At 45.2% G+C, this 16,460-nt stretch overlaps 1 protein-coding gene across 1 annotated transcript in view; it reads left to right on the top strand.

Annotated features, from left to right (window-relative positions):
- The window catches only part of TTLL8 (tubulin tyrosine ligase like 8), a 32,715-nt gene extending 16,504 nt beyond the window's left edge, over positions 1–16,211 (top strand). Inside the window, exons 9-14 of the mRNA XM_066633648.1 lie at positions 1,194–1,377; positions 2,556–2,704; positions 4,483–4,729; positions 6,028–6,463; positions 8,135–8,606; positions 16,006–16,211. Of these exons, the coding sequence (XP_066489745.1) occupies positions 1,194–1,377; positions 2,556–2,704; positions 4,483–4,729; positions 6,028–6,463; positions 8,135–8,606; positions 16,006–16,211 (1,694 nt within the window). The remainder of the gene's footprint in view (positions 1–1,193; positions 1,378–2,555; positions 2,705–4,482; positions 4,730–6,027; positions 6,464–8,134; positions 8,607–16,005) is intronic.
- Positions 16,212–16,460: the final 249 nt, after the last annotated feature.

The raw sequence follows: 16,460 nt of genomic DNA, 5'->3' as shown, positions 1-16,460 counted from the left end.
GTTGATTGATAGCCTTTCCTCATAAGGAAGGTGCCCCAGCCCCGTAATCATCTTAGTCACTCTCTTTTGCACCTTTTCCATTTCCACTATGTCTTTTTTGAGATGTGGCGACCAGAACTGGACACAATACTCTAGGTGTGGCCTTATCATAGATTTGTACAACGGCATTTAATGCACCCAAAGTAATCATTGTTACTGAGTCAAAGCCCTGTGTGTCTTTGATGCACACACAGAAGTCCTGTCTCATTAGGTTTTCCCCTTCTCTTTCAATGGGGGAAAAAAAAACTCCTAGTGTACATGCCTGGATTGGGATGTGAAAGTTTGTAAACAGTAAGATCTCTGACTTATGACCCAATCCTATGGTAGCTTTATGCAGATGAATCTGATGATCTGTCAGAATAAGGCAGAGGTTCCCAAACTATGAGTCATGGCTGGGGAGCCACGGAATCCTTGCAAAAAAACCCACCACCCTATGCAATGTATAGGATTGTAGCCCTAATAGGGAGCCATGGTCAATGGCTCAGTAAGTCTAGGGAGCCGCCAGTCAAAAAAAGTTTGGAAACCTCTGGAATAAGAACTTGGATGCCATCACACAAACCACTCTGACAGCAGGCTGCTTGCTACACGTTCTCCCAGCCTCTCCTTCCTCTCCCACTGACTTACCTTCTCTGGTGGGTGGGCGGAGTGCATTTTACGACTGGCACAAACCAGAAGTAGCTTCCATGGGCTTCTGTAGGCTATTCCCCTGGAGGCCTGGTGTGACCCGGAAGAGGCGTATGGCACCTCCTAATGATACAACCACCACCATCTCCAAGGTAATTCAGCTGTAAGGAGATTTCAGCTGAGTTTATATAGCTGTATGGCAAACCAATGATAGACCATCTTATATGCAGTCCATCATTGGTCAGAACATCACTAAGCAATGCACACTTGTAGTATCATCTCCTCCACGCTTCCTCTTCCACTCCATTCCCCTTTTCTAACTGAGAGCATGGGAGGAACAGAGGCTGGCTCATCATTAAGTAAGGGGAGCAGTGTTTGGCCTAGTGCTTCAGGAGCTGGAAGGTCTTATGCTTACCTTGGCTCTACCGCTGAGCTATGGCCCTTTCCATTTGGGCAATGGTGACTAGACAAAGCTTTAACTGCAGAAAGAGGGAATAGCCCTGATCAGTAATTTCCTTTGGATTTCACAGATTCAGATGAAGGAAAGAAAGTTAAGGAGCTTCCTGAGGACCTAGTTGAGATGGCTTGCAAAGTGTGTGAAACCTACCTTGGTCAATTAGAGCATGCTGACATTGATACAGAACTAGACAGTGCTCCCCTTTTTTCTGACCGAGAATGGAGCCAATTCATTGAGCACTACTACTCTCTTATTCAGTAAGTGGATGCAGTAAGTTACTCTCTTCTTCATTTCTACATCCAAATAAACACTGCTCTTAATCCCCAAGCTGCAGCCACTAATTTCTTACTTTTGGAAAAAAGAGATGTATTCAGTAATGAACTGAAGCTGATTTCTACAGAAACAGATAATAATTGGTCCATTTAGCTCAATATTGTCTTTTCTGATTGGGAACAGGTCTCTAGGGTTTCAGACAGGGACCTTTCTCAGTCCTGCCTGGAGAAGGCAGGAATTGAACAGGGGACCTTATGCATAAAGGACATATGCTCCTCCACTGAGCTATGCCCTCCAACAAATATAGGCCCCCTCACATATCCTGACTATAAGTAGTAGTCAGAAATGTGGTGCTATGGAATTAGAATGTGCTAACTCAGTGTTTCTCAAACTGCGGGTCAGTGAGCGTGAAAGTCAGTGAAATTTATAATATTAACAGCCTAATCCTAACCCATGCTGGAACAGATACTTTCCAGCTGGCCTGCCCCATATCCAGAGTGGAGTTGGGGCTGCCTGATGCTCAGACTGGGGCAAGGGAAATAGATTTCTCTTACCCCAGGTAACATGGCTACTTGGATCTGTGTCATCTAAAGAGGTTAGGCACTGCGCTGGGTCACCTGGGAGTGAGGATAGGATCTAACCCAAGTGCCAGATCCTGGCTCCACCCCCCATCCAGTCCTGGGCTGCCCACGGGCTTGCCTGCAGCCTGCCGTTCCCTGGAACACCTCTGTTCTGCCCTCCTCTTGCCTTCCCCTAACCGCCGTGCCAGCCTGACTCTGCTGACATGAACTTAGCCTTGCGCTGGTGGGAGTCGGCCTCCAGAGGCCAGTGCACCAGCCTCCCGACTCCTGAGGTGGAGCAAAAGTGCCTTATGGCACTTCTGCGACACCACGGGGCTGGCGCAAGGGACTTGCAAGAGACAACTGTCTTTATTCCTGTAAAAGTAATGTTATCAATGAAACAACCATCCTTTCATCTGTAATTTCTTTTTGCTATGTAAACTGCTCTTAGAATGTTTTATGGCTACTCAGAAATAGGATCCATTGTGTTCAGTATGTATAGGATTGTAGTTTTAACAACTTTAATTATTCTTTACAACTATTGCAGAAAGTGTTTCTGAAACATTTCTTCTAATGCTGTTTTAATACGTTCTTGTTTGCAGCGAGGGCGCAGTAATTTCTAATGCAGACAACTATTTTGCTCAGTGTCAAAACATTTTGCAAAAAATTTTGTTAGCAAACCCGCAGCATGATATTGATGGAATCCACAACATCTGGATTATCAAGCCTGGAGCAAAATCTCGTGGCAGGGGTAGGGATACTGTTATTTCTTTCTCTCTACTTTTTCACATCCATCAGAGGACCCACCTGGAAAGGCCAACATCTGAATCACCCCCCCCCCCAGTACTGACAGCAGTGGTAGGTACCAATGCACCATCCTGGGGGACACAGTAAGGGCCTTTACCCCAGTGCCCCCAGTAATTTGTTGACAGCATTGCTTGGTAGAATTAGAAATGATGAATAGGCATGCACCAGAACATCTTTGTACTGAAAATTGCCTGTTTACACAACAGTTACTTAAAACAAAATAATTTAAAAGACATTTCTTTCAATGGGCGAACTGCCCATATGAGCGATTGCAAATGACCACTTTACAGACAAGAAGGATCACCTTGTTTCAAAAGCCACTCCCCAGGTTCTCAGATTGGCCACCAAGGCCTAGTTCTTTTACCTGCAGTTGACAAATATTGGATTGGATGGGGACAGAGCTCTGGTATCCAATCTGATAAGACAGCAACATGGCTCTATAAAATATGACCCTTGGGCTCTTCATGGTATTGCACATGAGAATGCCTTGTAATGAGTCAGATCACTGGTCTGTTGAGCAGGGAAGTGTCAATTCACCGTGGCAAGACTTGAGCTCAGAGTCCCTGCACCTTTTGACCTGACTCATGCACAAGTCTTAATTGACAGCCTTCGTGACTTGACCAGAGCACTTTTCGGACTCGAGTCAGAGTCTTTTCTATAAATGAGTCAGGCATGGCTCTGCAGAAGAAACAGAGCTGCTGGCAGTGTATGTGTGTGTGAGTGTCAGAGTTCCTGAGTCACTTATGTTTCAAAACGCATGTGACCCGAATCTGCAGGAGTCTGAGAAAATGTATATTTGGCGATTCGAGTTTGAGTATTATGAGTCGAGTCTCTCTTCCCTTCTGTTGAGCTGTAGTGATCTCTAGTGTCTCAGCTCTGATTGGCAGCAACTACAGGTATCCCTTCCCCCCATTTCTATGGATCCAGTATCCACAGATAACTGGTTCAAAAATCCCCCATCATGCAAGTTTTGGGTGAAGAAAATCCACTTTTGGTTATGTAAGGCCTTGTATTTTCCTTTTCTGGTTATTTGGCCCTAACTTTTGGTAGAATATAGAAATTTCATCATGGTTTGTTTCATTGCATTCTGCATTAAATTATGCATCAAATGATATATTACATAATGGTTTTATTTAAAAATACCAAGATTTTCACTGTTTTGGCCAGTAGAGGTGCCCCCCCCCAGTACGTCACCCAGTGTGATCCACATCCCCACAACCCCTAGTGATGCCAATGGTTATCACATAATCAACCATAATATGTAGTATATTTGGTGAGTACAGTCAGATTTGCCAGGCAAGTTTGGCTCCTACAACTTCCTATTAGTGCTGTGGAGACACTGCTTCAGTGATGGATTCATATGTGGTTCAATAGATTCTTTGATGCATTTGTATGGTTCCACTTTTTCACAATGGGAGACACTTGAGAAATATGTTTCACTGTGATTAGTAGATATTGGATGCAATCCTAACCGAGTTTCTGGTTGGCATAGCTGTGCCAGTATGGCATGTACTGCATCCTGCAGTTTGGAAGCAGTCATGGAGGCCTCCTCAAGTTTAGGCAATGTTTGTTGCATTGCCTTTATGTCAGTGCTGGAAAGTTGCTTAGGATTGCGCCCTTTCTTTAATTTCCTAGTTTGTTTTGTGCCTGTTTTGTGCTGTGTTACTGCTTACAGCAGTTTCGTGTTTTTAATGTTTATTTGCATGTACTTTTGTCTTTAAGAAATAGTTTGCAAGAACCGACTGGAGGATATATTGAAACTAGTCGAACCAACAGATCAGTTTCCCATCAAGGATCACAAGTGGGTGGTCCAAAAGTACATTGAAACCCCAGTGCTGATTTACGATACAAAGTTTGATATAAGACAGTGGTTTCTTGTCACAGACTGGAACCCTCTGACTGTCTGGTTCTACAAGGAAAGCTATCTGAGATTTTCCACTCAACGTTTCTCCTTAGACAATTTACACAGGTAATGAAGGCTGCAATCTTACATACACCCTTACCTGGGAGAAAGTCATATTGAATTCTCTGTGATGAACATCAGAGTAGATATGTTTAAGAGGAGCAGGAATGTATATGTAGGCAATACTTTCCATAAGCATGACTTTTCACCATTTGAAATAGTTGTGAGAGAATCTTTGTTTTGCCTGTTGTGACACTAGCATTACAGAACCATTACAATACAGCAGGCATTCCCAAACTTACTGGGGTCATGGCGCCCCTGTAGCTTCTTCCTGGCTCAGCTGGGTGCCTCCATCTTGGATCACTAGAAAGCTCACACAATCCAAGATGATGGTGTCCAGATTATGTGAGATTTTGCATGATTCAAAATGGCAGTGTCCAGGAGACCCTTCAGACCTAACTGCAGTTACTCAGTCCCAGGCTGGCTTACAGGTTGGGTAGCCCAATCCTAACCTGCCCTGGAGCAGGCAGCCCAGCTGGCCTGCACTGCATCCAGAGCAGGGTTGAGGCTGGCTGAGGCACAACTCGGGGCAAGGGGAAGTAATTCCCCTTACGCTGAGTAATGCAGCAGCAGGCTGAATGGGGCTACTTGGATCTGCGCCACTTAAATAGGTGGCACAGATCCAAGCAACCTGACATTAAGCCAGGCTGCCCAGGGAGGAGGGGGGGTTAGATCTGATCTAAGTGCTGGATCCTGGCACCACCGCCTCCCAGGCCTGGTCCGCCCATCAGCACTCCCACTGTCTGCCCTCTTCCACCGCAGAATGCCTCCATTCTGCTCTCCCCTGCCCTCCCCATACCCCTGCGCTGGCCTCTCCTGGCTGGCATGAACTTACCCTTCCACCAGCACTGCAGAGGCTGGATCTGGCTTCTGACTCTCCTGGTGGGACAAAAGTGCCTTACCTCCCTTTTGCGATACCTCCAAGCTGGCTCGGGGGACTTGCGCCAACCCAAGAGCACCTTTGGATTGCACTCAAAGTCTCTCTCTTTCAGACCACTGAACTAACAAGACTTTGAGAAACCAATTTAGGTGCTGGGAAATGTTAGGTCCACTCACTACTCCTTCATTTTATATGGCAGAGTAATTTTAAAACATTTGGGAGTTATTGATTTTAACGGATTATGCATCTTTTTTGCTCCCATTTTTATCTCAAGATGTGTGAAGTCTAAAGATGTAAGCAGAACTCAGTTTTTAAGAAAGTGTAATTATCATTTCTGGTGCTTAGTTTACAAAGAAAAGATTAATGTTGTACATTTCTGAACCCTCTGCCTCTTAAGAGTCATTGTTACATACCCTTTTTACAGCTCCATTCACCTTTGCAATAATTCCATCCAGAAAAATTACAAGAATGCCAAAGATCGCAGTTCTCAGTTACCCTACCACAACATGTGGACAAGCAGCAAATTCCAAGAGTACTTGCAAAAGAAAGGTCTCAGCCATGTCTGGCACAACATCATTTACCCATCCATGAAGAAAATCTTGATCTGCACCATGAGGATGGCTCAGGACCAAATTGAACCGCGGAGGAACAGTTTTGAACTCTTTGGGGCAGATTTTATCCTTGGGAAAGATTTTAAACCTTGGTTGATCGAAATCAATACTAGCCCAACCATGTATCCTTCTACTCCCATAACATCAGATCTTTGCGCTCAGGTTCAAGAAGACACAATCAAGGTAGTTATTGACAGGAAACTGGACAAAAACTGTGACATTGGAAACTTTGAACTTTTGTGGAGACAGGTAGGCATACTTTTTATCTCTGATCAGATGAAATTCAAAATATTTAATCATTCCAATCAGGGGGACATCGGGGATTAGCCAAGCTGGGCACTGACTGAGGGTTCACCCCGGCTAAGCCCTCAATAGAGGAAGCAGTAGTGGTACAAGTTGTCTTAGAGACCTGTGCTGTTGCTGTCCCTGACACCTACATCTACAAATGGGAGCATTTTCCAGAGGCCCCATCACTGCAGGTCTCTAACTAAGGCAGTGGTTCCCAATATATTCAATTCAACGCCTTGGGGCATTGAAAGGCACTTACCAGGGCATACTGGGCCACCCACTGCCCAGCAGCGAGACCACAGCACAAGCCTTCATATAGCAACAGGAGATTCAGCACAGTGAGCACAGCTGCAGCATGCAAAAACCATGTGCTTCAAAACCCACGTAATGCGAAAGTTCATCCCACCTGCTCTGACCCTCTTACCGCTGTTTAGAGGCTTGCATTAGGCATCAGAGCCAGGAAGTGAATGCCAGTGACATCACTGTGTCATTCTCATTCAGTTCCTGGTTCCTTGGGCGTCACAGCCCCAACAAGCTTGGGAACTGCTGCTCAAAGGGATGCTTACTTGCTGGTGTGTAGGAAAAGCTGTCATCCGCCACCAGTAGTAAGTCCCAAAGAGTCCAGAAAGTCCTTTTCCCAAATACTGGGTTTGAATATGCTTTCAGATGATGGGCTAAGTATGCTTACATGGCAGCATGCCAGTGGTGGCCCAGTGCCTAGGGAGGGTCACTCTATCAATGTTGACATTCTTGTCTTCTCCTCCTCAACGCTGTCACAGTAATGGGTGGCCTTCTTAGGCTGAAGCCAAGTCTTCGCATGTTAACATAGCTTACAGCCCAGTCCTATGCTGGCTCCTGCTAGTAGGAGAGGCATGAGCAGTCCCAAACAGACTTCCTTCCACATGGAGGAAGTGCTGCTAGGGGAGAGACCTATGCCGGCAGGCCTGCATCAACACTTGAGCTACGACTGCCTACCATGGTAAACGCTGTGACAGGCTGCAGGGAGGCAGGGGAAGGGTGGAAAGGGGGCAGGGAGAGGTATTTCAGGGCAAGGAGGAGGGTAGTTCAGGCCTGGGAGGAGGACAGGGATGTCAAAGGAGACCTGTGTCTCATCCTAGGTCAGTAATCCCTACATGGGGCTACTCGATTCTGCGCCAGCAATTTAGCTGACATAGGTTTGAGTAAACCCATAGAGGTTGCCGGCGCTTAACATGGGGTAACAAGGGGTAATGGTTGCCTCTTTGCCCACGTGGGATGCAGTGGCAGCCGTTTCATCATCACTGTATTTTGGTGGGGGTCATTTGAATAGGATTGGTCTGTAAATGATATTTCCCCCTCCTATCAGTTCTCCAGGCCATGGAACAAACATTAGGAAGATATTATGAAGACCATCATAATGTTGAAGGAGGGCTTTCCAGGCACTTTCTGGAAATAATTCAGTCTCTAGAATAAGAAACTGGATAGCCAGCAGATGTCCAGAAAAATCTGTCTGAATTATTTCCATCTGGAAAACCTAAGAGAGCTTGTCCCTCTGTGCTTCACTACATGTGAGAATACCCACCTGTCTCTTTAATGTCCATTTTTATTAGAGAAAACGGCTGAAAGCACTCAATTTTCCTTCTTCCTCTGTAGCCCATGATGGACCTGCCACCATTTAATCCTACAGATCTTTTTGTGGAGGGAGTTGGTGTTAAGAGACTGAAAAAGCACCTGTTTTATGTCAGTAATTTTAATTTCCTCGAACCCCTGGTGGATGTAGCACAGCCTGCCAACAATGAAAAGAGCAAAGGAGACTCCGTAAGGCCTGTAAGTGACAAGCAAACTGTAAAAGTAAAACAAGGAAATAGTGTTCCTTGCACTTTGCCAAAGACCCTCAAGAAGCCACTGGAGAAAAATGCTAAAGTGAAACCTACCCACAAAAAGCCCACCAAAACCATTGACTTTCCCCGCCTGATCGATATTCCAGAAACAAAAGTTGTGCCTGATAAAAAGAAGACTCCTGCAATTAAGGGGACAAATGTCCAGAAGGCAGCTCAGGCGGTCACCACCTACCCAAAGTCGCAGGCGATAGACTGGGCGTTACTTCAGCCCTCTAAAGGCACAGGTAAAATTAATATGTGAATATTATCTCTATATCTATACAACGTACACTAGCTGCAATATATCATCCTACATCAATGATACAATATAACGTGACAACTGACAAATTGTATATATTAAAACAAATTGAAGAAAATCTCCATGCAGGTGACATTGTGAGAATAAGCTATTTCACTGGCATACCTGGGGGGAAGGGTCAGGGGGCAAATACCCTAGGGTGCCATCTGGCAGGGGCGCCACCATAACCCACTGTTACCTTTTTCTCTTTTTTGAGGGGGCCTTACGGCCCCGTTTCAGGGACTACACATGGCCTCCCTATCCCCCAGAAGGCCTTCTGAGGTCTCTGGAAGGTCAAAGAATGTCACTTCTGATTTCTTTTAGGCCTTTCAGAGGCCTCAGAAGGCCTACTGGGTGCCAGGGAGGTCATGCGTGGCCTCTCTGAACCTCAGAAGGCCTAAAAATGTCATTTCCGGATTTCTCTGAAAACATTTTTGGCTGGGGAGGGGGCGTGACATTTTGTGGTCCTGGCCCCAGATGGCACAGGAGCCAGGATCGCAATTGAGCTATTTTAATTATTCCTGTGGTACAAACCTATGCATATTTACGCAGAAGCAAGTATCGCTGTACTATATATATATATATATATATATATATATATATATATATATATATATATATATATATATATATATGCTGTTCTTTTAAAATAAAGCATGTGTGAAGCAGGGAAGGACTATTTATGTGTTGAGGGCACATTGGCCCTGAATGGTCACGCATGAATGGTTCACAGGTGTACCACAGGAGTTTGCAGGAAGGTTGTTTATTAGCAGGGTCATTGGGGGATGTGAGCCCCCTGCCGCAGTGTGGTGTGCCTTGTCTGTTGTCCAAAAACTGATGGTGTACCTTGACAATTTTAGCACTTTGTCAGTGTGCAATGAGATGAAAAAGGTAGAAAATGGCTTCTAGATGGACCTTTGGTCTGATAAAACAGGGTCCTTCTTATGATTAATCAGTTGAAATCCATGCAGCGAGTTGACTAATGTATCTTTAATCTGGTGATAACCTTGAGCTAATGCCTACCAAGGATACATCAGCTGATGTGTTAATTGAGGTGGATCATTGCCACGTGTGCTGTTAATTCATAATGATTCATCATTGTTAAGGAAAATGTTCTAAGATTCCCCCCCCCTCCTCTTTCTCAATAAGACTTTTAATGATGAGTAGCTAGTTGTCTGGGGGGAAGTTCCCAAGGACCTTCCGTGGTCGTTGCCCTTTCTAAAATGGCATAGTTGCACTCACTGTTTAGACCAGCTATTTTCAACCTTTTTCATCTCACTGAGAAGGCACTAAAATTGTGAAGGCACGGTTTTTGGACAATTGGCAAGGCACACCATGCTGCCGGTGGAAGATTCGCATCCCCCAATGGCCCTCTTAATAAATGGCCCTCCCCCAAACTCCCATGGCACCCCTGCGGACCATTTGCAGCAAACCAATGTGCCATGGCACACTGGTTGAAAATCTCTGGTTTATACAAACAATGGCTTTTCCATTGTTCTTTACATACACTGACATTTTTTTGTGTGCTCTAGGAGCCCTGTTGCTAGAGTGCCATTACTGGGAATTCCATGCACCTATCATTTGAATTCTACACCTGCTACCTGTTAAAGAGGCACATTTAAAGTGGTGGTATTCTTATACAGGCGTCCCCTTCCCCCGTTATCTGTGGATCAGATATCTGTGGTCTTAGTTATCTGCTGATCTGGGGAGGTGAGGGTCAGGGCCGTAGCTAGGGGGGCCAGAAGGGCTTTGCCCCCCCCTAAGCCAGCAGTTTGCTGCCCCCCCCCCAGCATTTTTTCCAAACCTGTCCTCTTTATCTAATCTGGTGTCAGTCGGGGGTGATTTGAAGACCTTTTTGCAACATTTTTTGTGCACAGGAAGGTGCTTCTGCCAGGGACTGGGGAGGAAATAGTGCATGTGTGTAGAGTGAGTAGAACAGGGTCCTGGGGGGGGGGCTCCTTGGAAGTTATGACCTCTGGTCACCCTGCCCCCCATCCAGAGCACATGGAGAGCGGGGCTGGTCAAGAGCAACTACAAGAAGGTTGGGAGAGATTTCTACTTGTACTGGCTGGGGGAAGGGAGGGTGCTATTTCTTCTACTGTGGAACATGCTAATTACTATAATGGTACTGCTGTGGGGGGGGGCAGGGAGAAATGTTTCTGTTTGGAGATATCATGGGAGCAGGTTCTTGCCTTTCAGACATACTTTTAAAATTAATGGCTGCTGCTTGGCGGCTGGGGAAACCCTTTTTCTGGTGGGAGAAAACATGGAAAGAATCTGAGCGAAAGAGAACCAAGAACTTAAGTGTGGGAAAAGTTCTAAGCAGGGGCGGATCCAGGGGAGGCCATGGGTGCATACCCCCCCCCCCAACTGTCCTGCCAGCATGGAGAACAAAATCAGGTGTCAGGGGAACACCCAATGGGCAGGTGTCAAGGAGATTGACTGGAATGGGAGCCCACGTCTACCCACCCAGCAAACAGCCACAGAGGTTTTAAGTTCAATTAGGAGCCCAGGTCTATCCAAAAAGGTAGGTATATAGGTAGACCTGGACTCCAAGTCCAGGTGGGAGGCCAGGTCTACCCACCCAGCAAATAGCCACAGAGGCCTGAGGGGGGACATGATAGAGACATATAAAATTATGCAAGGGATGGCTAGAGAGATGCTCCTTTCCCTCTCGCATAACACCAGAACCAGGGGACAGCCACTAAAATTGAGTGTTGGGAGAGTTAGGACAGACAAAAGAAAATATTTCTTTACCCAGCGTGTAATTAGTCTGTGGAACTCCTCGCCATAGGAAGTGGTGGCAAGTGGTAACTTGCTTAGATGCCTTTAAGAGGGGATTGGACAGATTTCTGGAGGAAAGTCCATCACAGGTTACAAGTCATGATAGGTATGTGCAAGCTCCTGATTTTAGAAGTAGGCTACCTCAATGCAGGAGAAGACACCAGGATGCAGATTGTGTCTTGCTGTCTTTTGTGCTCCCTGAAGCATTTGGTGGGCCACTGTGAGATACAGGAAGCTGGACTAGATGGGCCTTGGCCTGATCTAGTGGGGCTCTTCTTATGTAAGCCATAAGCTCAATCAGGAGCCCAGGTCTACCCAAGCAGTCCTCCAAGTCCAGGTGGGAGCCCAGACCCAGGTCTGCCTGCCCAGCAAATGTCCACAGAAGCGATAAGCAGGAACCCAGGTCTACACAGCAGGTAAATGGGAGTCCAGGTCTACCCACCTAGCAAATGGCCACAGAGGCCATAAGCTCAAGCGGGAGCCCAGGTCTACCTGCCTGGTTGACCTGGGCTCTGAAGGTAGTGCTCATGGTCCCTCCCAAACAGACACTGGATCTTCCCCTAGTTCTAAGGAGATTCAACTCTCAGAAAGCTGGGAGGATTCCGCTCCACCAGGTAGAGTCAATAAACTCAAACCTTCTGTACTTTGCTTTTTAAAAGTAATGAAAATTGCAAAACAAACTAGTGTTCCAATGACCTGACTATTTGACTAGCAGATCTTTCCTCTTGCTTTCATGTAAAGTAAATAAATTTTATTTTAATATGTATCAATGCATCAGCAATGTGTCATCGACAAATGTTATATAGGTGCTAGAGAGGCGCTATATAGGTGTTAGATAGGCATTATATAGGCACTGTATAGGTGCTAGATAGGCCTAAATAGCCGCTATATAGGTGTTTAGATAGGTGCTATATAGGTGCTAGATAGGCATTAGATGGGTGCTATATAGGTGCTAGATAGGCTATATAGATAGGCGCTAGATTGCTATATAGGTGCTATATAGGTGCTATATAGGTGTTAGATGCATGCTATATAGGTGCTAGGGACTACATAGGCGCTAGGTAGGCACTATATAGGCGCTTTATAGGTGTTTGATAGGCGCTACATAGACACTAGATAGGCGCAATATAGGCACTAGATAGATGTTAGATAGGCACTATATAGGTGTTAGAGAGGTGCTAGATAGATGCTATATAGGCGCTAGACAGGTGCTAGATAGGCGCAATACAGGTGCTAAATGCGTGCTAGTAGGCTCTAGTTAGGTGCTATATAGGCACTAGATAGGTTTTTAGATAGGCGCTATATAGGTGCTAGATAGGTGTTATAGAGGCATTAGATAGGTGCTAGATAGGCACTAGATAGGTGCTATATAGGCTCTAGACAGGTGCTATCTAGGCTCTAGATAGGCGCTATATAGGTGTTAGATAGGTGCTAGATAGATGGTGCTAGACAGGCGCTATATAGGTGTTAGGTAGGCACTAGATAGGTGCTATATAGGTGTTAGGTAGGCACTAGATAGACCCTATATAGGTGCTAGATAGGTGCTAGGTAGGCACTAGATAGGTGCTAGATATATCACGCTAGATAGGTGCTAGATAGGTGCTATATAGGTGTTAGGTAGGCACTAGATCAGCGCTAGATAGGTGCTATATAGGCTCTAGTTAGGTGGTACATAGACGCTACATAGGCGCTAGATAGGCACTAGATAGTCTTTTTGGCGCTATATAGGCATTAGATAGACACTAGCTAGGTGCTAGATAGGTGCTATATAGGCTCTACATAGGTGCTAGATAGGTACTAGATAGGCGTTATATAGGTGTTAGGTGTTAGATACTTAGATAGGCGCTACATAGGTACTATATAGGTGCTAGATAGGCGCTATATAGATGTTAGATAGGCGCTAGATAGCTGCTAGAAAGGCGCTATATAGGTGCTAGATAGGTATAACATAAGCAGTAGATAGGCGTTAGATAGGTGCTAGAAAGGTGTTAAATAGGCACTTTCATTACAAGTAAATACTATCTGCATCCCAGTGATATGTTTTACTTTTGCAGGGTTGCAGGCCTGTGTATTGCACTGGTGTGTAAATGAAAGGATATGTTGCATGTTATTTCTATGTAGGCAATACATTTTACATGGCATGCAGAGATGCATTTATTCTATGCCAGTTATTGTCACATTGCTTTACAGATAATGAATGCATCTTTCAAAAAAAAACAAACCACCCCAAATTATTTTCTCTTCATGAAATTTGGGGGAGTTTCAGGTATTTGATGTTTCTCCAGACTTATCCTTTCATTTTGCCCACCAATAGAGATACCTGACATCATTGCTCCCCTTGAAAAAATAGTCACCCCCCCACCCCTAGAATCCTGGCTGCAGGCCAGGTGGGGGTCCCTGCAGCCTCTTCACTCATTAATGTTGTTTATTTGCTTCCCACTAAGAAAATGTTTCTTCTTTTTACTGGTCGCTATAAGCACAAGCAGTTCACTTCCTGCTTCCTGTTAGCGTTCAATCTTGTCTTTTCAAACAGTCAGGCTGCCTGCAGCCTACCTCCATACTAATAGCAAAAGAAAACATTTTCTTAGCAGAAAGCAAATAAACAACATTAATGGGTGTGAGAAGTGCTGGGGGGTGGGCGGGCCCTGGAATAGATCCAGGGATATGAATTCCTGGATAGGAGGGGGATGCCTGCATTTAGCAGGGAGAGAACAACTGTCCCTGTTCATTCCAACATGGCAAAGTTTCTGGACACTTTAACTGGTGTTTCCCTTATATCTTTGATAAGATAGGAGTCCCCTTTGGAGAGGTAACTATCATCTTGTTCTTTCTTCTTTGGAAACCACTTTGTGAACTTTTTTTCTTGAAAAGTAATGTACAGATGTACTTTCCTGCCCCCCGCCCCCCACCCCCGCCAATACCAGAAATGGCAGATAAGGGTGGAACCTACCTCAGTTGCCCCTATGCCTCCCACAGCCCCTCCATGCCCACTACTTTTATTGTTTACACTTGTGTAAAGCAATTGTTATCTTGTTTTCCCAGGAGTCTATGAGCACAATACATTTAGGCAGACTAGCAGGCAGGAAGCCTGCATGATACCGGGGTAACTCAGAGAAAACAGGAAGGCCTCCTGTACAAATATTCTTAATAATAACAAATACCCATTGACTGTACCTAGAGATGCGCTTGAATGCTTTCCAAAATGTGCATAGATTGTTCATACTTCACAGTCAAGACAACAGATGCCCTTTGACAGAAAAAAAAAAAACAAACCTATGAGGCACTATTGAAAAATCATATTTTAAATCTGTGATGAGTGAAATCTAGCCATGTAGCAAGGCATGATGTTGCATCTTTTATTAGTTCAGTGTCAGTTGATGAAAGAGGCTGCAGACCTTCAAATTCAAAAGTCCTTTGAAGCAGAAGCAAAGTGGGGCAAGAATGATCAACATCTTTTGATACCAAGATCTAAGAAATGCGATGTGCCACCATCTATACCATGTGAGTGAGCTGTTTTGGACCATAACATCGATTCCCAAACTTATCTGAGTCACAACGCCCCCACAGCCTCTTCAACCCAGCTCAACCAGGTGCCGCCATCTTGGATCTCACAGAAGCTCATGAGATCCAAGATGGTGGCACACAAATCCTATGGGATCCTATGGGATTTTGTTAGATCCGAGGTGGCGGCAGCCAAATCTTGTGATATTTGGGTGTTGCCATCTTGGATCTCACAAGATTTCATGAGGTCCAGGATGGCAGCACCTAGGAGAACAGGTAGGAGGGGACTCCAGAGACACCCCTGCACCACTCCTGTGAGTGCACCGTTGTGATGCCCTAAGGCGTCACCATGCACACTTTGGGCATCCCTGCCTGAACTGTCCTCACATGATTACCAACATGTGTGCTTATACTGACCACATGTTTTGGCTCCTCCCTTCACTTCTCATTGAGTTGTTTTTAATTGCATGGAGAGTACAACTGCATGGGGGAATGAGGAAAGGGGTCAGGATGTGTGTACAGCGTGGGTGCATACATTGGCAATCCCAATGGGCTAGTTTTTATGGCCAAGTACCATCTGAACTGGCTGTGTATGTTCATGAAATGTGGGGTTCATTTGTCATTTCAGTGGGGTTGCTTATTCAGCCTGAAGAGCTGTAGAGAGTCTATTATCAGTAGCTCTGTGGTGCAGCAGCCTTATAAAATACAGATGTACCCCTGTGTCCGCTGGGGTTCCATTTTGAAACCCCCTGTGATTAAATGAAATTGTGGATATGGGCGAATGTTTGTTCCCCATCTCCAGAGCAGAGGGCACATGCGGGGGCCTCCGTGGACCCGATCCATGGATAACTGAATCCGAGGATACAGGATCCGTGGATACCTGGTGGGGGGGGGGCCCTGTATGTTGTTGAGATGACCAAAACATCATGGCTTGGTCTTGATTAGATCTGATGACAAACAGTGTTTATCTGTTGAGTGTTTTATAGGTTCTGAGTAAAAGGGGCATTGTAAACTCTGCTGTTCAGGGTTGATGGGAGTTAATGTCTGTTCTCCATTTAAAGGTCTTCAGAGCCCAGACAAGAAGACTCCGTGCCTCATTTGTGGAGATGGTTTCCGGTCGGAGAAAGCTTGTAAACGCTGCAACTCATTTTGTGCAACTGTATTACAGGGGGGTTCATACTTACCTATGAGTGCGTGTTCCTCTCCTGAAAAGATGACCAAGGACAGGCTGGGCTTCCCGAGTTACAGCCTTCCAAAATACTTGTGAAACCATCCCAAGTGCTTTGAGAACCTGTTTTTTGTTTTTGTTTTTTAAAGCCAACTCCCTAAAGCTAAGACAGAGCCTGAGAATTTTCCTTGTATAAAAAGAAGAAGACAAAAACAAAAAAAAATGCTGAAAGATCCCATTTATTACCAAATATCAGTAGCAGGAATCTGTGGAAATAATGAGGATCACCTAGCTGTATTGCCATTAATATAATAATTCCTCGCACCAGTCTAGATGAGCTTTAGGTCC

The sequence above is a fragment of the Tiliqua scincoides genome, chromosome 7 (assembly GCF_035046505.1).
Source record: "Tiliqua scincoides isolate rTilSci1 chromosome 7, rTilSci1.hap2, whole genome shotgun sequence".
NCBI classification, from domain to species: domain Eukaryota; kingdom Metazoa; phylum Chordata; class Lepidosauria; order Squamata; family Scincidae; genus Tiliqua; species Tiliqua scincoides.
This window is presented reverse-complemented; position numbering and strand designations above follow the sequence as displayed.